The sequence below is a fragment of the Aythya marila genome, assembly GCF_965140915.1.
Source record: "Aythya marila genome assembly, chromosome: 5".
Lineage (NCBI taxonomy): Eukaryota > Metazoa > Chordata > Aves > Anseriformes > Anatidae > Aythya > Aythya marila.
Window position 1 is genome coordinate 19,291,619 of NC_139046.1, and position 21,467 is coordinate 19,313,085.

General features: G+C 60.9%; 2 protein-coding genes across 2 annotated transcripts; both read right to left on the reverse strand.

Moving 5' to 3' along the window:
* Positions 1-295: 295 nt before the first annotated feature.
* On the reverse strand, positions 296-4,165 carry LOC309879254 (antigen WC1.1-like; the record flags this gene model as incomplete). Its single annotated transcript, XM_082762791.1, has 12 exons — positions 296-459; positions 605-691; positions 771-866; positions 968-1,120; positions 1,250-1,591; positions 1,705-2,009; positions 2,080-2,398; positions 2,476-2,796; positions 2,905-3,207; positions 3,285-3,599; positions 3,677-3,993; positions 4,110-4,165. The coding sequence occupies 12 exons, from the start codon at positions 4,163-4,165 to the stop codon at positions 296-298; spliced, it is 2,778 nt and encodes a 925-aa protein (XP_082618917.1).
* A 7,771-nt stretch (positions 4,166-11,936) lies between these two features.
* Positions 11,937-15,799, reverse strand: LOC309879255 (antigen WC1.1-like; the record flags this gene model as incomplete). The annotated part of the gene is made up of 12 exons (XM_082762792.1): positions 11,937-12,100; positions 12,245-12,331; positions 12,411-12,506; positions 12,608-12,760; positions 12,883-13,224; positions 13,338-13,642; positions 13,713-14,031; positions 14,109-14,429; positions 14,538-14,840; positions 14,918-15,232; positions 15,311-15,627; positions 15,744-15,799. 12 exons carry the CDS (start codon positions 15,797-15,799, stop codon positions 11,937-11,939), a joined length of 2,778 nt encoding a protein of 925 aa, XP_082618918.1.
* Between the last annotated feature and the right edge of the window lie 5,668 nt (positions 15,800-21,467).

The following is a 21,467-nucleotide window of genomic DNA, read 5'->3' on the forward strand; positions in this document are numbered from 1 at the left end:
CATGGCCCCGAGGGATGGACGATGGACCCAGGAGAGAGAAAGACACAGAATGGTGCAAAGAGTGAAGTTCCAAGCACTTGGGGGCTTTAATTGGAAAGAGAGCTGCGCAGGGAAAGGCCATGCTGAAAAACTTCACAAGGAGCCTGGCGTGACGTTGGGCCACGGGTGCGGGCGGGCCGATGGAGCCGTTTCTGCAGTGTGCTGAGGGCTGGGCAGGGACGGGTGCCCCCCATGGGCAGGGCCAGCCCTCCCTGGGGCTGGAGCCCCCTCCTGCAGCCGTGTCCCCAGGGCCTCCTCACGGCGCTGTCCCCAGGGTGCCCATGTCAACGTCGTCATAGCCCGTGTCCCCGCGGGGCTGCGCCGGGGCGTCCCCGCCGTGGGGAGCGGGGGGCTCCTCCGGCACGGCCGCAGCATCGTCGTAGCCATCCGGGGGGCCGTGCCCAGGCTGGGCCGGGAGGGCTGCGCCAGGCGAGGAGGGGCCGGGGCTGAGGACGCAGCCTCAAGGGCCGTGTGCCCTCACCTCCCCAGCACCACTGCTCCGTCATAGCCCCTCTCCTTGGGCCCCCTGTGCCTTGCAGTCCCTACTGATTGCCCCTTGCCCTACCTGGGGCCTCTCTGGGGCTGCTCTCCCCCTCATCACCATCCCAGTTGTCGTCCTGCAGTTTCATGCCTGAGCCCTTGGACAGGGAACCTGTGGTGGAGAAGGAGGTGCTGGGTGCTTGGCCAGGGATGGGGACAGCCCCAGGCCCTGGGGACGACCGTGCTCCCACCTGTGTGGCTGGGCACCTCCTGGTACTCGGGCATCAGGCTGTAATCCAGCTCCTCATACACGGCCTCAGCGCCGACATCCGTGGCTTTCACGGGGTCTGTAAGGAAGTACACGCTGCAACGGCATGCCCCACTGTTCCCCACAGCCCCATGGAGACTCCGAAAGGGGCACCAGGGGAACCCCCGAGGCAGTGCCCACCTCGGCGTTGCAGCCGTGCGCGGTGTGCCTGCACAGCCAGGGCTGCCAGGGCCAGGCCCAGCAACGTCCCCAGGAGCACGCACAGGACCGTGGGCACCGGCACGCTCCCCGACACTGCTGTGAGTGGGGCAACGCTGCTGCTGCTGCTGGCACCTGCAGGGATGGCGAGGGGCAGCGTGAGGCCGGGATCCGCACGGCAGCAGGGGCAGGGGGCAGGGGGCAGGGGGCAGTGGGCACGGGCAGAGCCAGCTGGGCAAGCACCCCCGTGCCGGCAGCTGCTACCTGCAGTGCTGGTGGCCCCGCTCGTGTCCTCGGTGTCCTCGTCACAGGCGATGTGGGCGACCCCCTCGGGGCCGCAGGACTGCAGGTGCCAGGGCGCCGAGGGGCAGCGCCAGAGCGAGGGGGCCCCCTCCTGGCATCGCACCCAGCCCAGCCAGGCGGGGACCGAGCCCTGTGCGGGGACGGCCGCCAGCCTCCCCCCGGTGCCACAGCCCAGCTGGCGGCAGACAACGGCAGCTGTGGCGGGGCTGGTGTCGTTGGCGCACACGCGGCCCCACGTCCCCTCGCGCAGCACCTCCAGGTGCCCGCTGCAGCTGCTGCTGCCCCCCGCCAGACGCAGCAGCCCTGCAACAACAGGGGACGGGGGGGTCGCGGCACCGTTGGGACAGGTGGGGCAGCGCGCACCCCACGGGCAGCGGGGCCTGCTCCCCACCCAGCTCAGGGATCACAGTGCTCACCTGAGCACACGGCACCGGCACCGCCGCCCCGGCGGCAGCCGCGCCGTGCCGGGGCTGGGCAGGCCCAGAGAGCCGCCTCCGTCCCCGAGCAGCCCCCGGCACCCGGCCACAGCGTCCCCACGCCGGGCCCGAAGCGCTCCGAGCCGGGCGCCTCCAGGGCCCGCCCGCAGCCCAGCTGGCGGCACACGACGTCGGCATCTGGCAGGTCCCAGGCGTCCTGGCAGATGGTGCCCCACGTGCCCTCGCTGTACACCTCCACCCTGCCGGCGCAGCGCCCGGGGCCGCCCGCCAGCCTCAGCCGCCGGCTGCCTGCACGGGAGGGCCAGGATGGGGCTGGGGGCGCCCGCTGGGCACCCGCGGCCCTTCCCGGCGCACTCACCTGAGCAGGCGACGGCCGCCTCTGGGGGGCTGTGGCCGGGCGCTGCGGCAGGCCCCGAGGCGTTGCACTGCGCCAGGAGCTCCTCGGTGCCAGCACAGCGCAGCTCCTGCAGCTCCACGGGGCCCGAGCTGGCGGCCGGCACAGCGTAGACCTTCTCTGGCACACCGCAGCCCAGCTGCCGGCACGCCACGGAGGCAGCTCGGTCGTCCCCCGGCCCCGCAGCCACGCGGGCCCAGGCCCCGGGGCTCGTGGCCACCTCCAGCCGCCCGTCGCACCGGCTCTCCCCGTCCAGCAGCCGCAGGGGCTCAGCGGCGCCTGCAAGAGCCCGGCCGTGCCGTGGGGACGGGCGCTGCTCCCCGCCTGCCACGGGTCCCCGCGGCCCCTGCACCCACCTGAGCAGTTGACGGCGGCGGCATGGCCAGGGGGGCAGGCGGGCTCCCCCAGCAGCGCCATGGGGCACTCGCCCGGGTGCCGCTCGCTCCCGCTGCAGCTCAGGGCATCGCGCCGCAGCGGCCCCGTCGCCGTGCCCGTCCCGAAATGGCCTCCTGGGGGCAGGGAGGCGGCGGGGCCGCAGCCCAGGTGGCGGCACAGGACGTGGGCGTCGCGCAGGTCCCAGGCGCTGGCACACAGCGCTCCCCATGTCCCCTGCGCCTCCACCTCCACCCGCCCGGCGCAGCCCGAGCCGCCATCCGCCAAACGGAAACCGGTGTAGGCTGCGGCGCAGAGAGGGCGCTGGGGGGATGGCAGGGCAGGGACGCCCCGGGGCACCCCACGCTGCAAGGGGCTGCCCCGGCCCCCCGGACAGCGGCCCCAGCACTTACGTGAGCAGACGATAGCAGCGGGGCCAGCACAGGCCTGGCCGTGGGTCGGCCGCCGGGCGCAGCTGGCCAGGAGTGGCTCGCTGCCGTTGCACTCAAAGGCGCCGTCCCAGAGCGGCCCCGTTGCTGCCCCAAAATGGCCGGCAGCGGGGACGGCCACTGCCGTGCCGCAGCCCAGCTCCCTGCACACCACCTGGGCGGCCTTGAGGTCCACGTGGCCGTGGCAGACGGTGGCCCAGGCCCGGCCCTGCCGCACCTCCAGCCGCCCCGAGCAGGCGCCGTCCCCTCCGGCCAGACGGGAGAACCCTGCCGCGAGAGGAGGGCTCCTGGGGGGGATGCGGACGAGGGGGCTCCCTGCAGCACCGCATGTCCCCAGCACTCACCTTGGCACACCACAGCAGTATCGTAGTTATGTGGGCTCTCATAGGGTCCCCAGCCCAAAATGTTACAGTTCCATAAGGCTTTCTCATTGCCGTTACAGTTGACAAGAGCAAAGCTCAGAGGACCGTCAGCTCGGCCAAAGTGAGAGCTGTGGTAGGCGCCAGCAGCCGAGCCGCAGCCCATCTGCTGGCACACCACCTCAGCGTCCTCCATGTCCCAGGCATCATCTGCCACCGTGCCCCAGTGTCCCCGCAGCTTCACCTCCACTCTCCCCTCACACGGTCCCCTGCCAGCCGCCAGTCGCAGCTCCAGCGCCTCTGTACAGGGCCGCAAGCCTCAGATTTTTCCAGGGGGTTCCCAGCACAGCATCCCCAGCACCACCACCGCGACTCACCTGTGCAGGTCACCCCCACGTCCCGATCATGGTCACAGAAGTGTTTGCCCCAGCCATAATGGGGGCAGTCCTGCAAGGTGGCCTCAGAGCCACGGCAGAAGAAGGGGTGCAGCCAGATGCGTCCCTTGCCCTGCCCAAATGGGGCGTACGGGGACGCCCGGGCCACTGCTCCACAGCCCAGCTGCCGGCACACCACGCCGGCGCCCCGGTGGTCCCAGTCGAAGTCGTAGCTGCAGACGGAGCCCCACTCGCCCTCGTGCTTCACCTCCACGCGGCCGGCGCAGCGCCCGCCACCATCCACCAGCCGCAGCTCCCCGCTGCCTGCAGGCAACCCCAGGGACCTTGCTGAGCCCGGGGGATGCCTGCCCCACAGCTGCTCCCTGCCCCACCGCTTATCCACGGCAAGCCCCTGCCCCACGGCCAGCCCCACCACTCACCCCTGCAGAGCTGCACGCAGAGGAGCAGCCCCAGTGCCCTGGCAGGCACCATCCTGCCCCCAGTGCCAGACGCAGCCCCGCGCCGGGGAGGGGGATATATAGGCAGCCCCCGCTGGCAGGAGCCAATGGGGGCGGCGGAGGTACCTTGTGAGCCGCTATCAGGAGGGTTATCTGCTGCCTGCCGGGGCCCAGCCTCCAATAACCTGCTCCGTGCCCAAATATGAGACTCGGCTCCGCTTCTGGCGTCACGCACCCCCCCGCCTCCCTGCTGGGGCTCAGCACCCAAATGTCCCCGAGGGGAGCCAGCCTGCCTGGCTCCTGTATCCCCCTGAGCTGCGGTTGGGACTGTGCCTGAGAGCAGGTCCCCATGGGGACAGGGTTATCCCCAGCATGGGGTCCTCCCTCATATCATGGCCTCCCTCAGCACCCCAGTACTCAGCCTGTGTCGCGGGGTCCTTGACCCACCTGGAAGAACCCCAGGGGTCACCGTGTAGAATCAGGTTCCCGTGTTGGCCTCAATACGTGCAGGAGGGACATCTCCAGCCCCTGCAGAGGTTCGTGGCACAGGCACAGGGGTGGCAGATTCCCCCTCCCAGAGACCCAGCACCGGCATCGACTGCACACAGCTGCTGGGGAGCTGCGCTAATGGCACAGGGGCTCAGAGCTGAGAACAAGCCCATGGTATCCGCATGGCATCTGCCAAGGGGCTGCGGCTCCTGGGTTCCTCTGAAAGCCCCGGGCTGGGCTTCAGCCCGCAGGACCTTGCCGTGCCGGCAAGCTGGGCGCCCAACCCCAAAAGCCCCGATGGGAAGGTCAGCCCCACAAGCAGAGTGGGAAGCAGACACCCCAGCCTGGGGACCAGGCCCAAAGGATGTCCTCGGGGTGCCAGAGCAGAGCTGCTCTCCCCCCCAGCTCCTCCGGCTTCTCGCTTTCTGCCCTAGGCAGCTCCAGCCCCAGGCAGCCAGGGCAGGCCGATAGGACAGGCTGCGGCGTGCAGGTGCAGGGGTGGGCCCAAGTAGCACTGCCTGACCCCACTCCACACAACACCAGCCCTTTCATATCATCTGGGTTTTTGTTTTGTTTTATGTCTGTTTATTTTCTCAGTTGTCTGCCCCATCCCACTGTGGCAGGGGAGGGGAGCCACTGAAGGGCTCTGTGGTACTCAGCTGCTGCTGGGTTAAACGACAGCAACCTGTGCCAAGTCAAGCAGCTGTGCTGGAAATTACCAATCACAACCATCTTCTGAGAAAAGGAAGAAACAAAACCCATAAACAGCTCACTACTGCCTTTGTAACCACCACCTATCTTGAGGCCTAGCAGGCTCCTGTCCAGTTCTGGAAGGACAAGGGCAGGCGACTGCTGTTGCCTCTTTTGCTGGGACAGGTTTTACTTTCAGAAGCTACTCACAGTGCAGAGAAAGTGCATGAGAAAGGCAGAGCTGTGAGGAGCATTTTCGAAGGCTGCTTTCCGTATTAGGGCGTATGATCTGATAGGCAGGGTGCTTCCCCAGAGCGAAGTCAGTGCTTCAACAGATTAACTGCAGCTATTTGATGTTGCTTGTACCTGCTGTTGCTGGGGCAGGGACTCCTGTTTTCTCTTACTGACTCCTATGCAGAAGCCTGCAATGCTCCAGCAGCAGCAAAGCGACCATCCTAAAGGCAGCAGCTCATGAATGTTACAAGCTGCCAGCCTTTGCCTCCAGGCCCTGGTTGCGTGTGCGCCCTGCTCTGGGTGCTGGGAAGAATGAAGAGAGGCTTGGGTTGGAGGGGATGTTAAAGATCATCTAACTCCAACCCCCTGCCATAGGCAGGGATGCCACCCACTATGTCAGGTTGGCCAAGGCCCCCTGCAGCTTTACATTGAACACCTCCAGGAATGGGGTATCCTCAGCTTCTCCTGGCAACCTTTTCCAGTGCCTCACTACCCTTACAGGGAAGAAGTTCCTCCTGATGGCTAACCTAAATCTATCCGCTTTTAGTTTAAAACCATTCCCACTTGTTCCAGACATTTCCTATCTGAGTAAAGAGTCCTTTTCCATCTATTTTATAAGACCCCTTTAAAAATACCGAAAGGCCACAAGAAGGTCTGCCCGGAGCCTTCTCTTCTCCAGGCTGAACAGCCCCAGCTCTCTCAGCCTTTCTTCATGGGAGAGCTGCTCCAGCCCTCTGATCACCTTTGCAGCCCTCCCCTGGACTCGCGACAACAAGTCTGCATCTTTCTTGTGCTGGGGGCCGTGATCCAGGACGCAGGATTCTTGGTGGGTCCTCACAAGGGCAGAGCAGAGGGGGACAATCACCTCCCTTGCCCTGCTGGTCACTCCACTGCTGATGCAGCCCAGGATGCAGGTGGCCTTCTGGCCTTCAAGTGCGCACTGCTGGCTCATGTCGAGCCTTTCTTCCACCAGAACCCCCAATCCTTCTCTGCAGGGCTGCTCTCAATGAGTCCTGCTCCCAGTGTGTACCCCTGACTGGGATTGCCCCGACCCAGGTGCAGCACCTTGGACTTGTTGACCCTGATGTGGTTCATGCGGGCTCACTTCTTCACCCTGTCCATGTCCTTTTGGATGGCATCTCTTCCTTCTTCGGTATCAACTGCACCACTGAGCTCAGTGTCATCTGCAAACTTGGTGAGGGTGCACTCAGACCCATCCTCGAAGTCACTAGTGAAGGTATTGAAAAGCACCAGTCCCAAGACAGACCCATGTGGAACACCACTCACTCCAGCATCACTCAGGCCAGCACCAGCACTCACGCCTCTGCACACACACCTGGGTCTGCAACCACCATCAACCATCCAGTCAGTGGCTGGATGTCCTGGTGGAGACCAGTGACGGGTGGCGTTCCTTAGGGGTCACTGCTGGCACTGACGCTGTTTAATACATTGTTGGTGACACGGGCAGTGCAATTGAGTGCAACCTCAGCGACTTTGCAGCTGACACCAAGCTGTGTGGTGCGGTCAAAACGCTGGAAATGCAACCCCAAGTCCCTCGGCTTGTCTGCAGAGGAGAGTGTGAGAATTAAAATTGTGTTCTTGCAGTTCAACATTTCACCAACCCTGCATATTCCAAAGTGATTGTGCAAGCATAAGGGGTGGGGGGGGGAGAGAGGAGGAGGTAAGTTGATTATATAACGGGACAGTGGGAGGTCTCAGAAGAACAAGGGTTAGCAAAATTAAAAAAAAAAAATAAATTAATTAAAAAAAAAAGGCCCCTCTATACACAAGAGTAAAAGAATAAAATGGGGAAAATGAGAAACTAAAGGTTGGTCAAATAAAGATTGTACACATATTGTATAGTAATAAGCGCTGAGTAGCTTGTTAACCTGTAGTACTCAACCACTAAGGAAAAGGGAGGAATGAAGTGTTGGGTAGTGGGGAATACAAGGTTACGATACACTTCTGCTGCGTGTTCCCACATGCAGGATGCCCACCACTGCAACTGTGAATAAATATGCTGCTTCCCTGAGATCCTTGCCTGAGCCTGGGTGATTGGCTGTAGATTGCTGCTCTCAAGAGGTTCTCCAGCCCTTTCATCATCCTCATGGCCATGCCCTGCACTTGTTCTAACAGGTCCATGTCCTTCTTGTAGTAGAATCATAGAATCATAGAATATCCTGAGTTGGAAGGGACCCTTAAGGATCATCAAGTCCAACTCTTGACACCGCACAGGTCTACCCAAAAGTTCAGACCATGTGACTAAGTGCACAGTCCAATCTCAAATTCAGACAGGCTCGGTGCAGTGACCACTTCCCTGGGGAGCCTTTTCCAGTGTGCAACCACCCTCTCTGTGAAGAACCCCCTCCTGACATCAAGCCTAAATTTCCCCTGCCTCAGCTTAACCCCGTTCCCGCGGGTCCTGTCACTGGTGTTAATGGAGAAAAGGTCTCCTGCCTCTCGACACCCCCTTACGAGGAAGTTGTAGACTGTGATGAGGTCTCCCCTCAGCCTCCTCTTCTCCAGGCTGAACAGGCCCAGTGACCTCAGCCATTCTTCGTACGTCTTCCCCTCCAGGCCTTTCACCGTCTTCGTAGCCCTCCTCTGGACACTCTCCAACAGTTTCATGTCCTTTTTATACTGTGGTGCCCAGAACTGCACACAGTACTCGAGGTGAGGCCGCACCAGCGCAGAGTAGAGCGGGACAATCACCTCCCTTGACCTACTAGCGATGCCGTGCTTGATGCACCCCAGGACACGGTTGGCCCTCCTGGCTGCCAGGGCACACTGCTGGCTCATATTCAACTTGCTGTCTACCACGACCCCCAGATCCCTCTCTTCTAGGCTGCTCTCCAGCATCTCATCGCCCAGTCTGTACGTGCAGCCAGGGTTTCCCCGTCCCAGGTGCAGGACCCGGCACTTGCTCTTATTGAACTTCATGCGGTTGGTGATCGCCCAGCTCTCCAACCTATCCAGATCCCTCTGCAAGGCCTTTCCACCCTCATTCGAGTCCACAACTCCTCCAAGTTTGGTGTCATCAGCAAACTTGCTCAAAATACCTTCTATTCCTACATCCAGATCGTTTATAAAAATATTGAAAAGTACCGGCCCTAAAATGGAGCCTTGAGGGACCCCACTGGTGACCGCCCGCCAGCCTGACGCAGCCCCATTTACCATAACCCTTTGGGCCCTGCCCATTAGCCAATTGCTCACCCATCGTATGATGTTTTTATTTAGCTGTATGGTGGACATTTTGTCCAGTAGGATTGTATGGGAAACCGTGTCAAAAGCCTTGCTGAAGTCCAAAAAAATCACATCAGCTGGTTTCCCTTGGTCCACCATATGGGTGATCTTATCATAAAAGGAAATCAGGTTAGACACTTGGCTAGACACTATGAAAATTCTTTTGCTTAAGGTAACAAAAAAAAAGAACCCCCTCCCCTTCTCTCCTTCTGCATCTCAGTTGCCTCTTTTGTCCAAAGACACTGCTGCAAAGCTCATGTAACCATCTCCTGATAAGTTGCTAAAATAGTGTATCAACATCCTGCCTTCCTGTCTCACGCTGGGCCAACATGACCAAATGAAAAAAGAAGTTGAACCACAACGCCGAAGAAGACTACGGCCTTCATCTTCATGACCACCAGAGGGACAGACACGACCCCCTAGCAACAGTGCGCACAGTCGCAGAATATCCCAGGATGTGCTGCGTAATCCCGGAATTACCAAGATATAAAAAGGGACCCTGGCGGGGGTGAGGTGCACGCCATTGGTGGAGCTGAGACTCCCCGGCCGCCCAGCGCTGTTTTGCTTACTGTTGGCTTACTCAATAAATTCCTTTCTATTATTAATGCAATGCTCTCTGAAAATTAATTAAGGGGGCAACTTATAACACTTTGGACACTCTCCAACAGTTTAATGTCCTTCTTGTACTGTGGTGCCCAGCACTGCACGCAGTGCTCAAGGTGAGGCCGCACCAGCACAGAGCAGAGCGGTACCACCAACTCCCTCAACCAACTGGCGATGCCGTGCTTGATGCACCCCAGGGTATTGGCCCTCCTGGCTGCCAACACAACCCCCAGATCCCTCTCTGCGGGGCTGCTCTCCAGCGTCTCGTCGCCAGTCTGTACGTACTGCCAGGGTTTCCCCTTCCCAGGTGCAGGAACCGGCACTTGCTCTTGTTAAACTTCATGCAGTTTAGGCCGCATGAACAGGCTGAGGGAAGGGCACGGCTCGTGGGGACCAGCAGAAACAACGGCACACAGCGTAGTGTCATCGTAGCCATGCTTAGCTTTGCATCTACTCGCAAGAATGTGCTCAGTGCTGCACAGTAGCAAGAAGAACCGCGGTGTGTGGCCACTCATTGCAAATGGTAGAGGATCAAATCCAGGCAGTGACAAACTCGTGCTCCTCCAAGCTGACGGGAGATCCTCAGAAGCAACTCAGCCTCGGGCAGTGCTGTGGCATCTCCATAGTGTGAGGGCCAGCAGCAAATTGGCTTGTATCAGAACTGGTACGGCCAGCAGAGCCAGCGGAGCGATTGTTCCTCTCTACTCAGCCCTGGAGAGGCTGGAACTGGAAAATTGTGTTCAGTTTTGTGCCCCTCACTACAAGAAGGACAGGGAGGTGCTGGAACATGTCCAGAGAAGGGCAGCAAAGCTGTTGAAGTGTCTAGAGACCAAGTCTTATGAGGAGCAGCTGAGAGCCGCTGAAAGAGGTCTGGAGAAAAGGAGGCTCAGGGGTGACCTTATCATGCTCTTGAAATACCTTAAGGGAAGTTGAAGGGAGTGGGGGTCTGTCTCTTTTCCAAACACATCGGGTGAGCCAAACTGGCCAGAGGGACACTGCATGCTACATGGCATCATGCTGCACAATAAAAATGGAGAGGGTTGGCTGGGGGGACACTGCTGCCTGGGGACAGGCTGGGCTTCGGTCAGAGCACAGTGAGCAATTGCACTGTGCACCACCTGTTTCAAATCTATATACTTATTTATTTACTGCTATCTTCATTATTATTTTCCCATCACTTTGTGTCCTATTTAACTGTCTCATGACAGTAACCCATGACATTAACCTATTGTTTGTTTGTTTGTTTTTCCTCAGTTGTCTGCCCCATCCCACTGTGGCAGGGGAGGGGAGCCACTGAAGGGCTCTGTGGTACTCAGCTGCTGCTGGGTTAAACGACAGCAACCTGTGCCAACTCAAGCAGCTGTGCTGGAAATTACCAATCACAACCATCATCTGAGAAAAGGAAGAAGCAAAACCCAGAAAGAAACAGCTCACTACTGCCTTTGTAACCACCACCAATCTTAAGGCTTAGCAGGCTCCTGTCTGGTCCAGGAAGGACAAGGGCAGGCGACTGCTGTTGCCTCTTTTGCTGGGACAGGTTTTGCTTTCAGAAACTACTCACAGAGCACTAATGACAACATTCTGTTCTAACAGGTCCATGTTCTTCTTGTAGGAGGTGCCTTGGAGTTGAACACGGTACTCAAGGTGTGGCCTCACCAGGGCCGAGTACAGGGGGACAATCACTTCCCTCGCCCTGCTGGCCACACCACTTCTGACACTAGCCCGGATGCTGTTGGCCCTCTTGGCCACCTGAGCACACCGCAGGCTCCTGTTCAGCCGCCTGCCGACCAATCCCCCCAGCTCCCTTCCCTCCGGGCAGCTTTCCAGCCACTCTGCCCCCAGCCTGCAGCCTTGCATGGGGTTGTTGTGCCCCACGTGCAGGATGCGGCACTTGGCCTTGTTGAACCTTGTCCAGGGCCAGGCTGAACCCATCGCTCCAACCTGTCCAGGTCCCTTTGAAGAGCCTTCCTGCCCTCAGGCACATCAACGCTCCTGCCCACCTTGGTGTCCTCTGCCAGCTTGCTGATGGCGCACAATATCCCCTCGCACCAGGACAGGTGGTGCTGGGAGTACTGGGGCAGAGGAGGTGTCCCTGGGATGTGCTGTGCCCTTCCCTCATCCTGTTCTCCTGGCAGGGAGAGCATGCAGCTCTGGGGCCAAAGGAAGGCCCCAGAACTGGGCCCTGGGCTCTTCCCAATCCTTCCTGCGTGCCCAGAGCCATGGGGATGTGCCTGAGGGCCCAGCTCTGCCCCATGGCCCCGAGGGATGGACGATGGACCCAGGAGAGAGAAAGACACAGAATGGTGCAAAGAGTGAAGTTCCAAGCACTTGGGGGCTTTAATTGGAAAGAGAGCTGCGCAGGGAAAGGCCATGCTGAAAAACTTCACAAAGAGCCTGGCGTGACGTTGGGCCACGGGTGCGGGCGGGCCGATGGAGCCGTTTCTGCAGTGTGCTGAGGGCTGGGCAGGGACGGGTGCCCCCCATGGGCAGGGCCAGCCCTCCCTGGGGCTGGAGCCCCCTCCTGCAGCCGTGTCCCCAGGGCCTCCTCACGGCGCTGTCCCCAGGGTGCCCATGTCAACGTCGTCATAGCCCGTGTCCCCGCGGGGCTGCGCCGGGGCGTCCCCGCCGTGGGGAGCGGGGGGCTCCTCCGGCACGGCCGCAGCATCGTCGTAGCCATCCGGGGGGCCGTGCCCAGGCTGGGCCGGGAGGGCTGCGCCAGGCGAGGAGGGGCCGGGGCTGAGGACGCAGCCTCAAGGGCCGTGTGCCCTCACCTCCCCAGCACCACTGCTCGATCTTAGCCCCTCTCCTCTGACCCTTGTGCCTTTGTGTCCCTGTTCAGTGCCCTTTCCCCTACCTGGGGCGTCTCCGGGGCTGAGCTCCTCGTCATTGCCATCCCAGCTGTCATCCTGCAGCTTCATGCCTGAGCCCTTGGACAGGGAGCCTGCGGTGGAGACTGTGGTGGTGGGTGCTTGGCCAGGGATGGGGACAGCCCCAGGCCCTGGGGACAACCGTGCTCCTACCTGTGTGGCTGGGCACCTCCTGGTACTCGGGCATCAGGCTGTAATCCAGCTCCTCGTACACGGCCTCAGCGCCGACATCCGTGGCTTTCACGGGGTCTGTAAGGAAGTACACGCTGCAACGGCATGCCCCACTGTTCCCCACAGCCCCATGGAGACTCCGAAAGGGGCACCAGGGGAACCCCCAAGGCAGTGCCCACCTCGGCGTTGCAGCCGTGCGCGGTGTGCCTGCACAGCCAGGGCTGCCAGGGCCAGGCCCAGCAACGTCCCCAGGAGCACGCACAGGACCGTGGGCACCGGCACGCTCCCCGACACTGCTGTGAGTGGGGCAACGCTGCTGCTGCTGCTGGCACCTGCAGGGATGGCGAGGGGCAGCGTGAGGCCGGGATCCGCACGGCAGCAGGGGCAGGGGGCAGGGGGCAGTGGGCACGGGCAGAGCCAGCTGGGCAAGCACCCCCGTGCCGGCAGCTGCTACCTGCAGTGCTGGTGGCCCCGCTCGTGTCCTCGGTGTCCTCGTCACAGGCGATGTGGGCGACCCCCTCGGGGCCGCAGGACTGCAGGTGCCAGGGCGCCGAGGGGCAGCGCCAGAGCGAGGGGGCCCCCTCCTGGCATCGCACCCAGCCCAGCCAGGCGGGGACCGAGCCCTGTGCGGGGACGGCCGCCAGCCTCCCCCCGGTGCCACAGCCCAGCTGGCGGCAGACAACGGCAGCTGTGGCGGGGCTGGTGTCGTTGGCGCACACGCGGCCCCACGTCCCCTCGCGCAGCACCTCCAGGTGCCCGCTGCAGCTGCTGCTGCCCCCCGCCAGACGCAGCAGCCCTGCAACAACAGGGGACGGGGGGGTCGCGGCACCGTTGGGACAGGTGGGGCAGCGCGCACCCCACGGGCAGCGGGGCCTGCTCCCCACCCAGCTCAGGGATCACAGTGCTCACCTGAGCACACGGCACCGGCACCGCCGCCCCGGCGGCAGCCGCGCCGTGCCGGGGCTGGGCAGGCCCAGAGAGCCGCCTCCGTCCCCGAGCAGCCCCCGGCACCCGGCCACAGCGTCCCCACGCCGGGCCCGAAGCGCTCCGAGCCGGGCGCCTCCAGGGCCCGCCCGCAGCCCAGCTGGCGGCACACGACGTCGGCATCTGGCAGGTCCCAGGCGTCCTGGCAGACGGTGCCCCACGTGCCCTCGCTGTACACCTCCACCCTGCCGGCGCAGCGCCCGGGGCCGCCCGCCAGCCTCAGCCGCCGGCTGCCTGCACGGGAGGGCCAGGATGGGGCTGGGGGCGCCCGCTGGGCACCCGCGGCCCTTCCCGGCGCACTCACCTGAGCAGGCGACGGCCGCCTCTGGGGGGCTGTGGCCGGGCGCTGCGGCAGGCCCCGAGGCGTTGCACTGCGCCAGGAGCTCCTCGGTGCCAGCACAGCGCAGCTCCTGCAGCTCCACGGGGCCCGAGCTGGCGGCCGGCACAGCGTAGACCTTCTCTGGCACACCGCAGCCCAGCTGCCGGCACGCCACGGAGGCAGCTCGGTCGTCCCCCGGCCCCGCAGCCACGCGGGCCCAGGCCCCGGGGCTCGTGGCCACCTCCAGCCGCCCGTCGCACCGGCTCTCCCCGTCCAGCAGCCGCAGGGGCTCAGCGGCGCCTGCAAGAGCCCGGCCGTGCCGTGGGGACGGGCGCTGCTCCCCGCCTGCCACGGGTCCCCGCGGCCCCTGCACCCACCTGAGCAGTTGACGGCGGCGGCATGGCCAGGGGGGCAGGCGGGCTCCCCCAGCAGCGCCACGGGGCACTCGCCCGGGTGCCGCTCGCTCCCGCTGCAGCTCAGGGCATCGCGCCGCAGCGGCCCCGTCGCCGTGCCCGTCCCGAAATGGCCTCCTGGGGGCAGGGAGGCGGCGGGGCCGCAGCCCAGGTGGCGGCACAGGACGTGGGCATCGCGCAGGTCCCAGGCGCTGGCACACAGCGCTCCCCATGTCCCCTGCGCCTCCACCTCCACCCGCCCGGCGCAGCCCGAGCCGCCATCCGCCAAACGGAAACCGGTGTAGGCTGCGGCGCAGAGAGGGCGCTGGGGGGATGGCAGGGCAGGGACGCCCCGGGGCACCCCACGCTGCAAGGGGCTGCCCCGGCCCCCCGGACAGCGGCCCCAGCACTTACGTGAGCAGACGATAGCAGCGGGGCCAGCACAGGCCTGGCCGTGGGTCGGCCGCCGGGCGCAGCTGGCCAGGAGTGGCTCGCTGCCGTTGCACTCAAAGGCGCCGTCCCAGAGCGGCCCCGTTGCTGCCCCAAAATGGCCGGCAGCGGGGACGGCCACTGCCGTGCCGCAGCCCAGCTCCCTGCACACCACCTGGGCGGCCTTGAGGTCCACGTGGCCGTGGCAGACGGTGGCCCAGGCCCGGCCCTGCCGCACCTCCAGCCGCCCCGAGCAGGCGCCGTCCCCTCCGGCCAGACGGGAGAACCCTGCCGCGAGAGGAGGGCTCCTGGGGGAGATGCGGACGAGGTGACTCACCTCATCACTGTACATCCCCAGCACTCACCTTGGCACACCACAGCCCTGTTGTAATCAGTAGGTCTCGTATAGGGTCCCCAGCCTCGAATCTTGCAGTCCCAGAGGGCCTTCTCGTCCCCATTACAGTCGACAAAGACCAAGCTGAGAGGACCTTCGTCTTGTCCGAAGTGGGAGCTGTGGTAGGCACCAGCAGCTGAGCCGCAGCCCATCTGCTGGCACACCACCTCGGCGTCCTCCATGTCCCAGTCATCATCTGCCACCGTGCCCCAGCGTCCCCGCAGCTTCACCTCCACTCTCCCCTCGCAGGGTCCCCTGCCAGCCGCCAGCCGCAGCTCCAGCGCCTCTGTACAGAGCACCAGCCTCAGTCCTATCCTCGAGGTCCCGGAATAGCATCCCCAGCACCACCACCACCACGACTCACCTGTGCAGGTCACCCCCACATCCCACTCGTGGCCACAGAAATGTCGACCCCAGCCAAAGTGGAAGCAGTCATGTAAGCTTGCCTCAGAGCCACGGCAGAAGATTGGGTGCAGCCAGATGCGTCCCTTGCCCTGCCCAAACGGGGCGTACGGGGACGTCCAGGCCACCGCGCCGCAGCCCAGCTGCCGGCACACCACGCCGGCCTCCCAGTGGTCCCATTCGAAGTCGTAGCTGCAGACGGAGCCCCACTCGCCCTCGTGCTTCACCTCCACGCGGCCGGCGCAGCGCCTGCCGCCATCCACCAGCCGGAGCTCCCCGCTGCCTGCGGGCAACCCCAGGGACCTTGCTGAGCCCGGGGGGCACCTGCCCCACGGTTGCTCCCTGCCCCAGCGCTTGCCCACGGCCAGCCCCTGCCCCACGGCCAGCCCCACCACTCACCCCTGCAGAGCTGCACGCAGAGGAGCAGCCCCAGTGCCCTGGCAGGCACCATCCTGCCCCCAGTGCCAGACGCAGCCCCGCGCCGGGGAGGGGGATATATAGGCAGCCCCCGCTGGCAGGAGCCAATGGGGGCGGCGGAGGCACCTTGTGAGCTGCTATCAGGAGGGTTATCTGCTGCCTGCCGGGGCCCAGCCTCCAATAACCTGCTCCGTGCCCAAATATGAGACGGCTCCGCTTCTGGCGTCACGCACACCCCGCCTCCCTGCTGGGGCTCAGCACCCAAATGTCCCTGAAGGGAGCCAGCCTGCCTGGCTCCTATGTCCCCCTGAGCTGGCGATGCTGTGGCCATGGCTGCAGGGATGGTCTCTGCCAAGGTTCTGTGTCTCACAGGCTGCTCTGAAAGCCTTGTGCCGGGCATCAGTCCACAGGACCTTGCCGTGCCGGCAAGCTGGGTGCCAAGCCCCAAAAGCCCTGGTGGGGAGGTCAGCCCCACGAGCAGAGTGGGAAGCGGACACCCCAGCCTGGGGACCAGGCCCAAAGGATGTCCTCAGGGTGCCAGAGCCGCGCTGCTCTGCCCTCCAGCTCCTCCGGCTTCTCGCTTTCTTCCCTGGGCAGCTCCAGCCCCAGGCAGCCAGGGAAGGCCGATAGGACAGGCTGCGGCGAGCAGACACGGGGCCGGGCCCGAGCAGCACTGCCAGGCCCCGCTCCACGCAACACCAGCCCTTTCGTATCTTCTGGGTTTTTGTTTTGTTTTAAGTCTGTTTGTTTATTTTCTCAGTTCTCTGCCCCATCCCACTTGGCCAGGGGACCCACTGAAGGGCTCTGTGGTACTCAGCTGCTGCTGGGTTAAACGACAGCAACCTGTGCCAACTCAAGCAGCTGTGCTGGAAATTACCAATCACAACCATCATCTGAGAAAAGGAAGAAACAAAACCCATAAGAAACAGCTCACTACTGCCTTTGTAACCACCACCTATCTTGAGGCCTAGCAGGCTCCTGTCCAGTTCTGGAAGGACAAGGGCAGGTGACTGCTGTTACCTCTTTTGCTGGGACAGGTTTTGCTTTCAGAAGCTACTCGCAGTGCACTAATGAGAAAGGCAGAGCTGTGAGGAGCATTTTCAAAGGCTGCTTTCCGTATTAGGGCATATGATCTGATAGGCAGGGTGCTTCCCCAGAGTGAAGTCAGTGCTTAAACTGATTAACTGCAGCTATTTGATGTTGCTTGTACCTGCTGTCGCTGGGGCAGGGACTCCTGTTTTCTCTTACTGACTCCTATGCAGAAGCCTGCAATGTTCCAGCAGCAGCAAAGCGACCATCCTAAAGGCAGCAGCTCATGAATGTTACAAGCTGCCAGCCTTTGCCTCCAGGCCCTGGTTGCGTGTGCGCCCTGCTCTGGGTGCTGGGAAGAATGAAGAGAGGCTTGGGTTGGAGGGGATGTTAAAGATCATCTAACTCCAACCCCCTGCCATAGGCAGGGATGCCACCCACTATGTCAGGTTGGCCAAGGCCCCCTGCAGCGTTACATTGAACACCTCCAGGAATGGGGTATCCTCAGCTTCTCCTGGCAACCTGTTCCAGTGCCTCACTACCCTTACAGGGAAGAAGTTCCTCCTGATGGCTAATCTAAATCTATCCGCTTTTAGTTTAAAACCATTCCCACTTGTTCCAGACATTTCCTATCTGAGTAGAGTCCTTTTCCATCCGTTTTATAAGAGCCCTTTAAAAATACCGAAAGGCCACAAGAAGGTCTGCCCGGAGCCTTCTCTTCTCCAGGCTGAACAGCCCCAGCTCTCTCAGCCTTTCTTCATGGGAGAGCTGCTCCAGCCCTCTGATCACCTTTGCAGCCCTCCCCTGGACTCGCGACAACAGGTCTGCATCTTTCTTGTGCTGGGGGCCGTGATCCAGGACGCAGGACTCCCGGTGGGTCCTCACAAGGGCAGAGCAGAGGGGGACAATCACCTCCCTTGCCCTGCTGGTCACTCTGCTGTTGATGCAGCCCAGGATGCAGGTAGCCTTCTGGCCTTCAAGTGCGCACTGCTGGCTCATGTGGAGCCTTTCTTCCACCAGAACCCCCAATCCTTCTCTGCAGGACTGCTCTCAATGAGTCCTGCTCCCAGTGTGTACCCCTGTTTGGGATTGCCCCGACCCAGGTGCAGCACCTTGGACTTGTTGACCCTGATGTGGTTCATGCAGGCTGACACCAAGCTGTGTGGTGTGGTCAAAACGCTGCAAGGGCAACCCCAAGTCCCTCGGCTTGTCTGCAGAGGAGAGTGTGAGAATTAAAATTGTGTTCTTGCAGTTGAACATTTCACCAACCCTGCATATTCCAAAGTGATTGTGCAAGCATAAAGGGTGAGGGGGGAGAGAGGAGGAGGTAAGTTGATCATATAACGGGACAGTGGGAGGTCTCAGAAGAACAAGGGTTAGCAAAAACAAAAAAGAAAAAAACATGCCCCCCCCCCCCCCAGACACAAGAATAAAAGAATAAAATGGGGAAAATGAGAAACTAAAGGTGTGTCAAATAAAGATTGTACACATATTGTATAGTAATAAGCGCTGAGTAGCTTGTTAACCTGTAGTACTCAATCAGTGAGGAAAAGGGAGGAACGAAGTGTTGGGTAGTGGGGGATACAAGTTTACAATACACTTCTGCTGCGTGCTCCCACTTGCAGGATGCCCACCACTGCAACTGTGAATAAATATGCTGCTTCCCTGAGCTCCTTGCCTGAGCCTGGGTGATTGGCTGCAGATTGCTGCTCTCAAGAGGTTCTCCAGCCCTTTCATCATCCTTGTGGCCATGCCCTGGACTTGTTCTAACAGGTCCATGTCCTTCTTGTACTGGGGGCCCAAGAGCTGAACGCAGTACTCAAGGTGTGGCCTCACCAGGGCCAAGTACAGGGCGACAATCACTTCCCTCGCCCTGCTGGCCACACCACTTCTGACACTAGCCCGGATGCTGTTGGCCCTCTTGGCCACCTGAGCACACCGCTGGCTCCTGTTCAGCCGCCTGCCAACCAATCCCCCCAGCTCCCTTCCCTCCGGGCAGCTTTCCAGCCACTCTGCCCCCAGCCTGCAGCCTTGCATGGGGTTGTTGTGCCCCACGTGCAGGATGCGGCACTTGGCCTTGTTGAACCTCATCCAGTTGGCCTCGGCCCATCGCTCCAGCCTGTCCAGGTCCCTCTGCAGAGCCTTCCTGCCCTCAGGCACATCAACACTCCTGCCCACCTTGGTGTCCTCAGCCAGCTTGCTGAGGGTGTACATAGAATCACAGAATCACAGAATTTCTAGGTTGGAAGAGACCTCACGATCATCGAGTCCAACCTCTACCTAATGCTAACAATCCCCACTAAACCATATCCCTAAGCTCTACGTCTAAACGTCTTTTAAAGACTTCCAGGGATGGTGACTCCACCACTTCCCTGGGCAGGCTGTTCCAATGTCTAACAACACTTTCGGTAAAGAAGTTCTTCCTAACATCTAACCTAAAACTCCTCTGGCGCAACTTTAGCCCATTTCCCCTTGTCCTGTCACCAGGCACGTGGGAGAACAGACCAACCCCCACCTCGCTACAGCCTCCTTTAAGGTATCTGTAAAGAGCAATAAGATCCTCCCTGAGCCTCCTTTTCTCCAGGCTGAACAAGCCCAGCTCCCGCAGCCGCTCCTCGTAGGACTTGTTCTCCAGGCCCCTCACCAGCTTCGTCGCCCTTCTCTGGACCCGCTCAAGCACCTCGATGTCCTTCTTGTAGCGAGGGGCCCAAAACTGAACACAGTACTCGAGGTGCGGCCTCACCAGAGCCGAGTACAGGGGGACGATCACCTCCCTAGCCCTGCTGGCCACACTGTTCCTGATACAAGCCAGGATGCCGTTGGCCTTCTTGGCCACCTGAGCACACTGCTGGCTCATATTCAGCCGACTATCCACCATCACTCCCAGGTCCTTCTCTGCCTGGCAGCTCTCCAACCACTCATCTCCCAGCCTGTAGCTCTGCTTGGGGTTATTGCGCCCAGGTGCACTCATCTCCCAGCCTGTAGCTCTGCTTGTGGTTATTACGACACAGGTGCAGGACCCGGCACTTGGCCTTGTTAAACTTCATGCAGTTGGCCTCAGCCCATCGGTGCAGCCTATCCAGATCCTCCTGCAGAGCCTTCCTACCCTTGAGCAGATCGAAACACGCGCATAGCTTGGTGTCATCTGCAAACTTACTGAGGGTGCACTCGATGCCCTCGTCCAGATCATTGATGAAGATATTAAAGAGGACCGGCCCCAGCACCGAGCCCTGGGGGACGCCACTAGTGACTGGCCTCCAACTGGACTTGGCTCCATTCAGCACTACTCTTTGGGCCCGGCTATCCAGCCATTTTCTAACCCAACGAAGCGTGCACCAATCCAAGCCAAGAGCAGACAGTTTCTTGAGGAGAATGCTGTGGGAAACGGTGTCAAAAGCCTTGCTGAAGTCAAGGTAGACCACATCCACAGCCTTTCCCTCATCCACCCAGCGCGTCACTTTGTCATAGAAGGAGATCAGGTTCGTCAAGCAGGAAACATGATCCCCTTGCCCCAGGGTGGGTGGCACCGGGGGTGCTGGGGCAGAGGAAGCATTCCTGGGATGCACCATGCCCTTCCCTGAACCTGTTCACTTGGCAGGGAAAGCGTGCAGCTCTGGGGCCAATGGAAGTACCCAGGGCTGGGCCCTGGGCTCTTCCCCATCCTTCCCATGTGCCCAGAGCAATGGGGACATGCCTGCAGGCCCAGCTCTGCCCCATGGCTCCACGGGATGGACAATGGACCTGGGAGACACAGAGACGGACCGGGGCTGGGGACCAGACAAAGCCTCAACTGCATTCAGGAGACATACCGAGAAGGACGAGCTTGTCAGAACATCTGAAGTATAGTCAAAGCTTTGGAAAGCTACCGGAACAAACCTGGAGAAGAAAGGGAGACTGAACAAGGGGGAAAACACATCTTCCTCTTAAAGGCTTTTGATTTGCGTATTGTGAAAACAGCATTTCTTCTGTGTACAGCACATTCCCACACTTGACACTTCGCCGAAGTAACAAGAACGCCACCAGCATCTATCCAAAACTGTTTCTTCTTCCCACACAGCAAGACTTGAATTCACAGTAAGGCACCTTTTTCATACTGCCTGTTGTTCAATCTTAACAAATACTTGAAAACATTCTTCAAAGTCAGCCTTACCTGCATGCACTTGAGCTTCTGAGGTTGTTTTTATTTATTATTTTTTGTTTTTATTTTATTTTATTTTTTTAGGGCTGGGAAGGAAGCTTAGAATCCACGTAAGTAACTTCACTGAAAACAGACCAGGTGAAGGAAGTCCTCAAAATCTCCAACACTAAGCAACTGTAGGACCCAGGAACACTTATCTGCCAGCTTCTGAACTTGAGTCACTGCCAAACTACTTCACGGGAAAGTAGCACCACCAGGGTTTTCCTGTCCTGAGAAGGCACCACCACCGTAACTAGCTCATAGAGTCTCCAAAACTACTTCACAGAGATGGTAGAAAACATGACGAAAAAGCAGCCTACTGGGTAACACTGAGAACATTTCACCAGGACAGTAGAAAAGTACCCTAGGTAACCTGAGCCTCAAACTCCCCTGGAGAGGCAATTCCACCCATAACTCCTCATGCTTCCTATAGAGCAAAGGTCAAATGATCCCTACCTGGCAGATTTCACTTCACATGTGTGGAGCCAAGAGACCT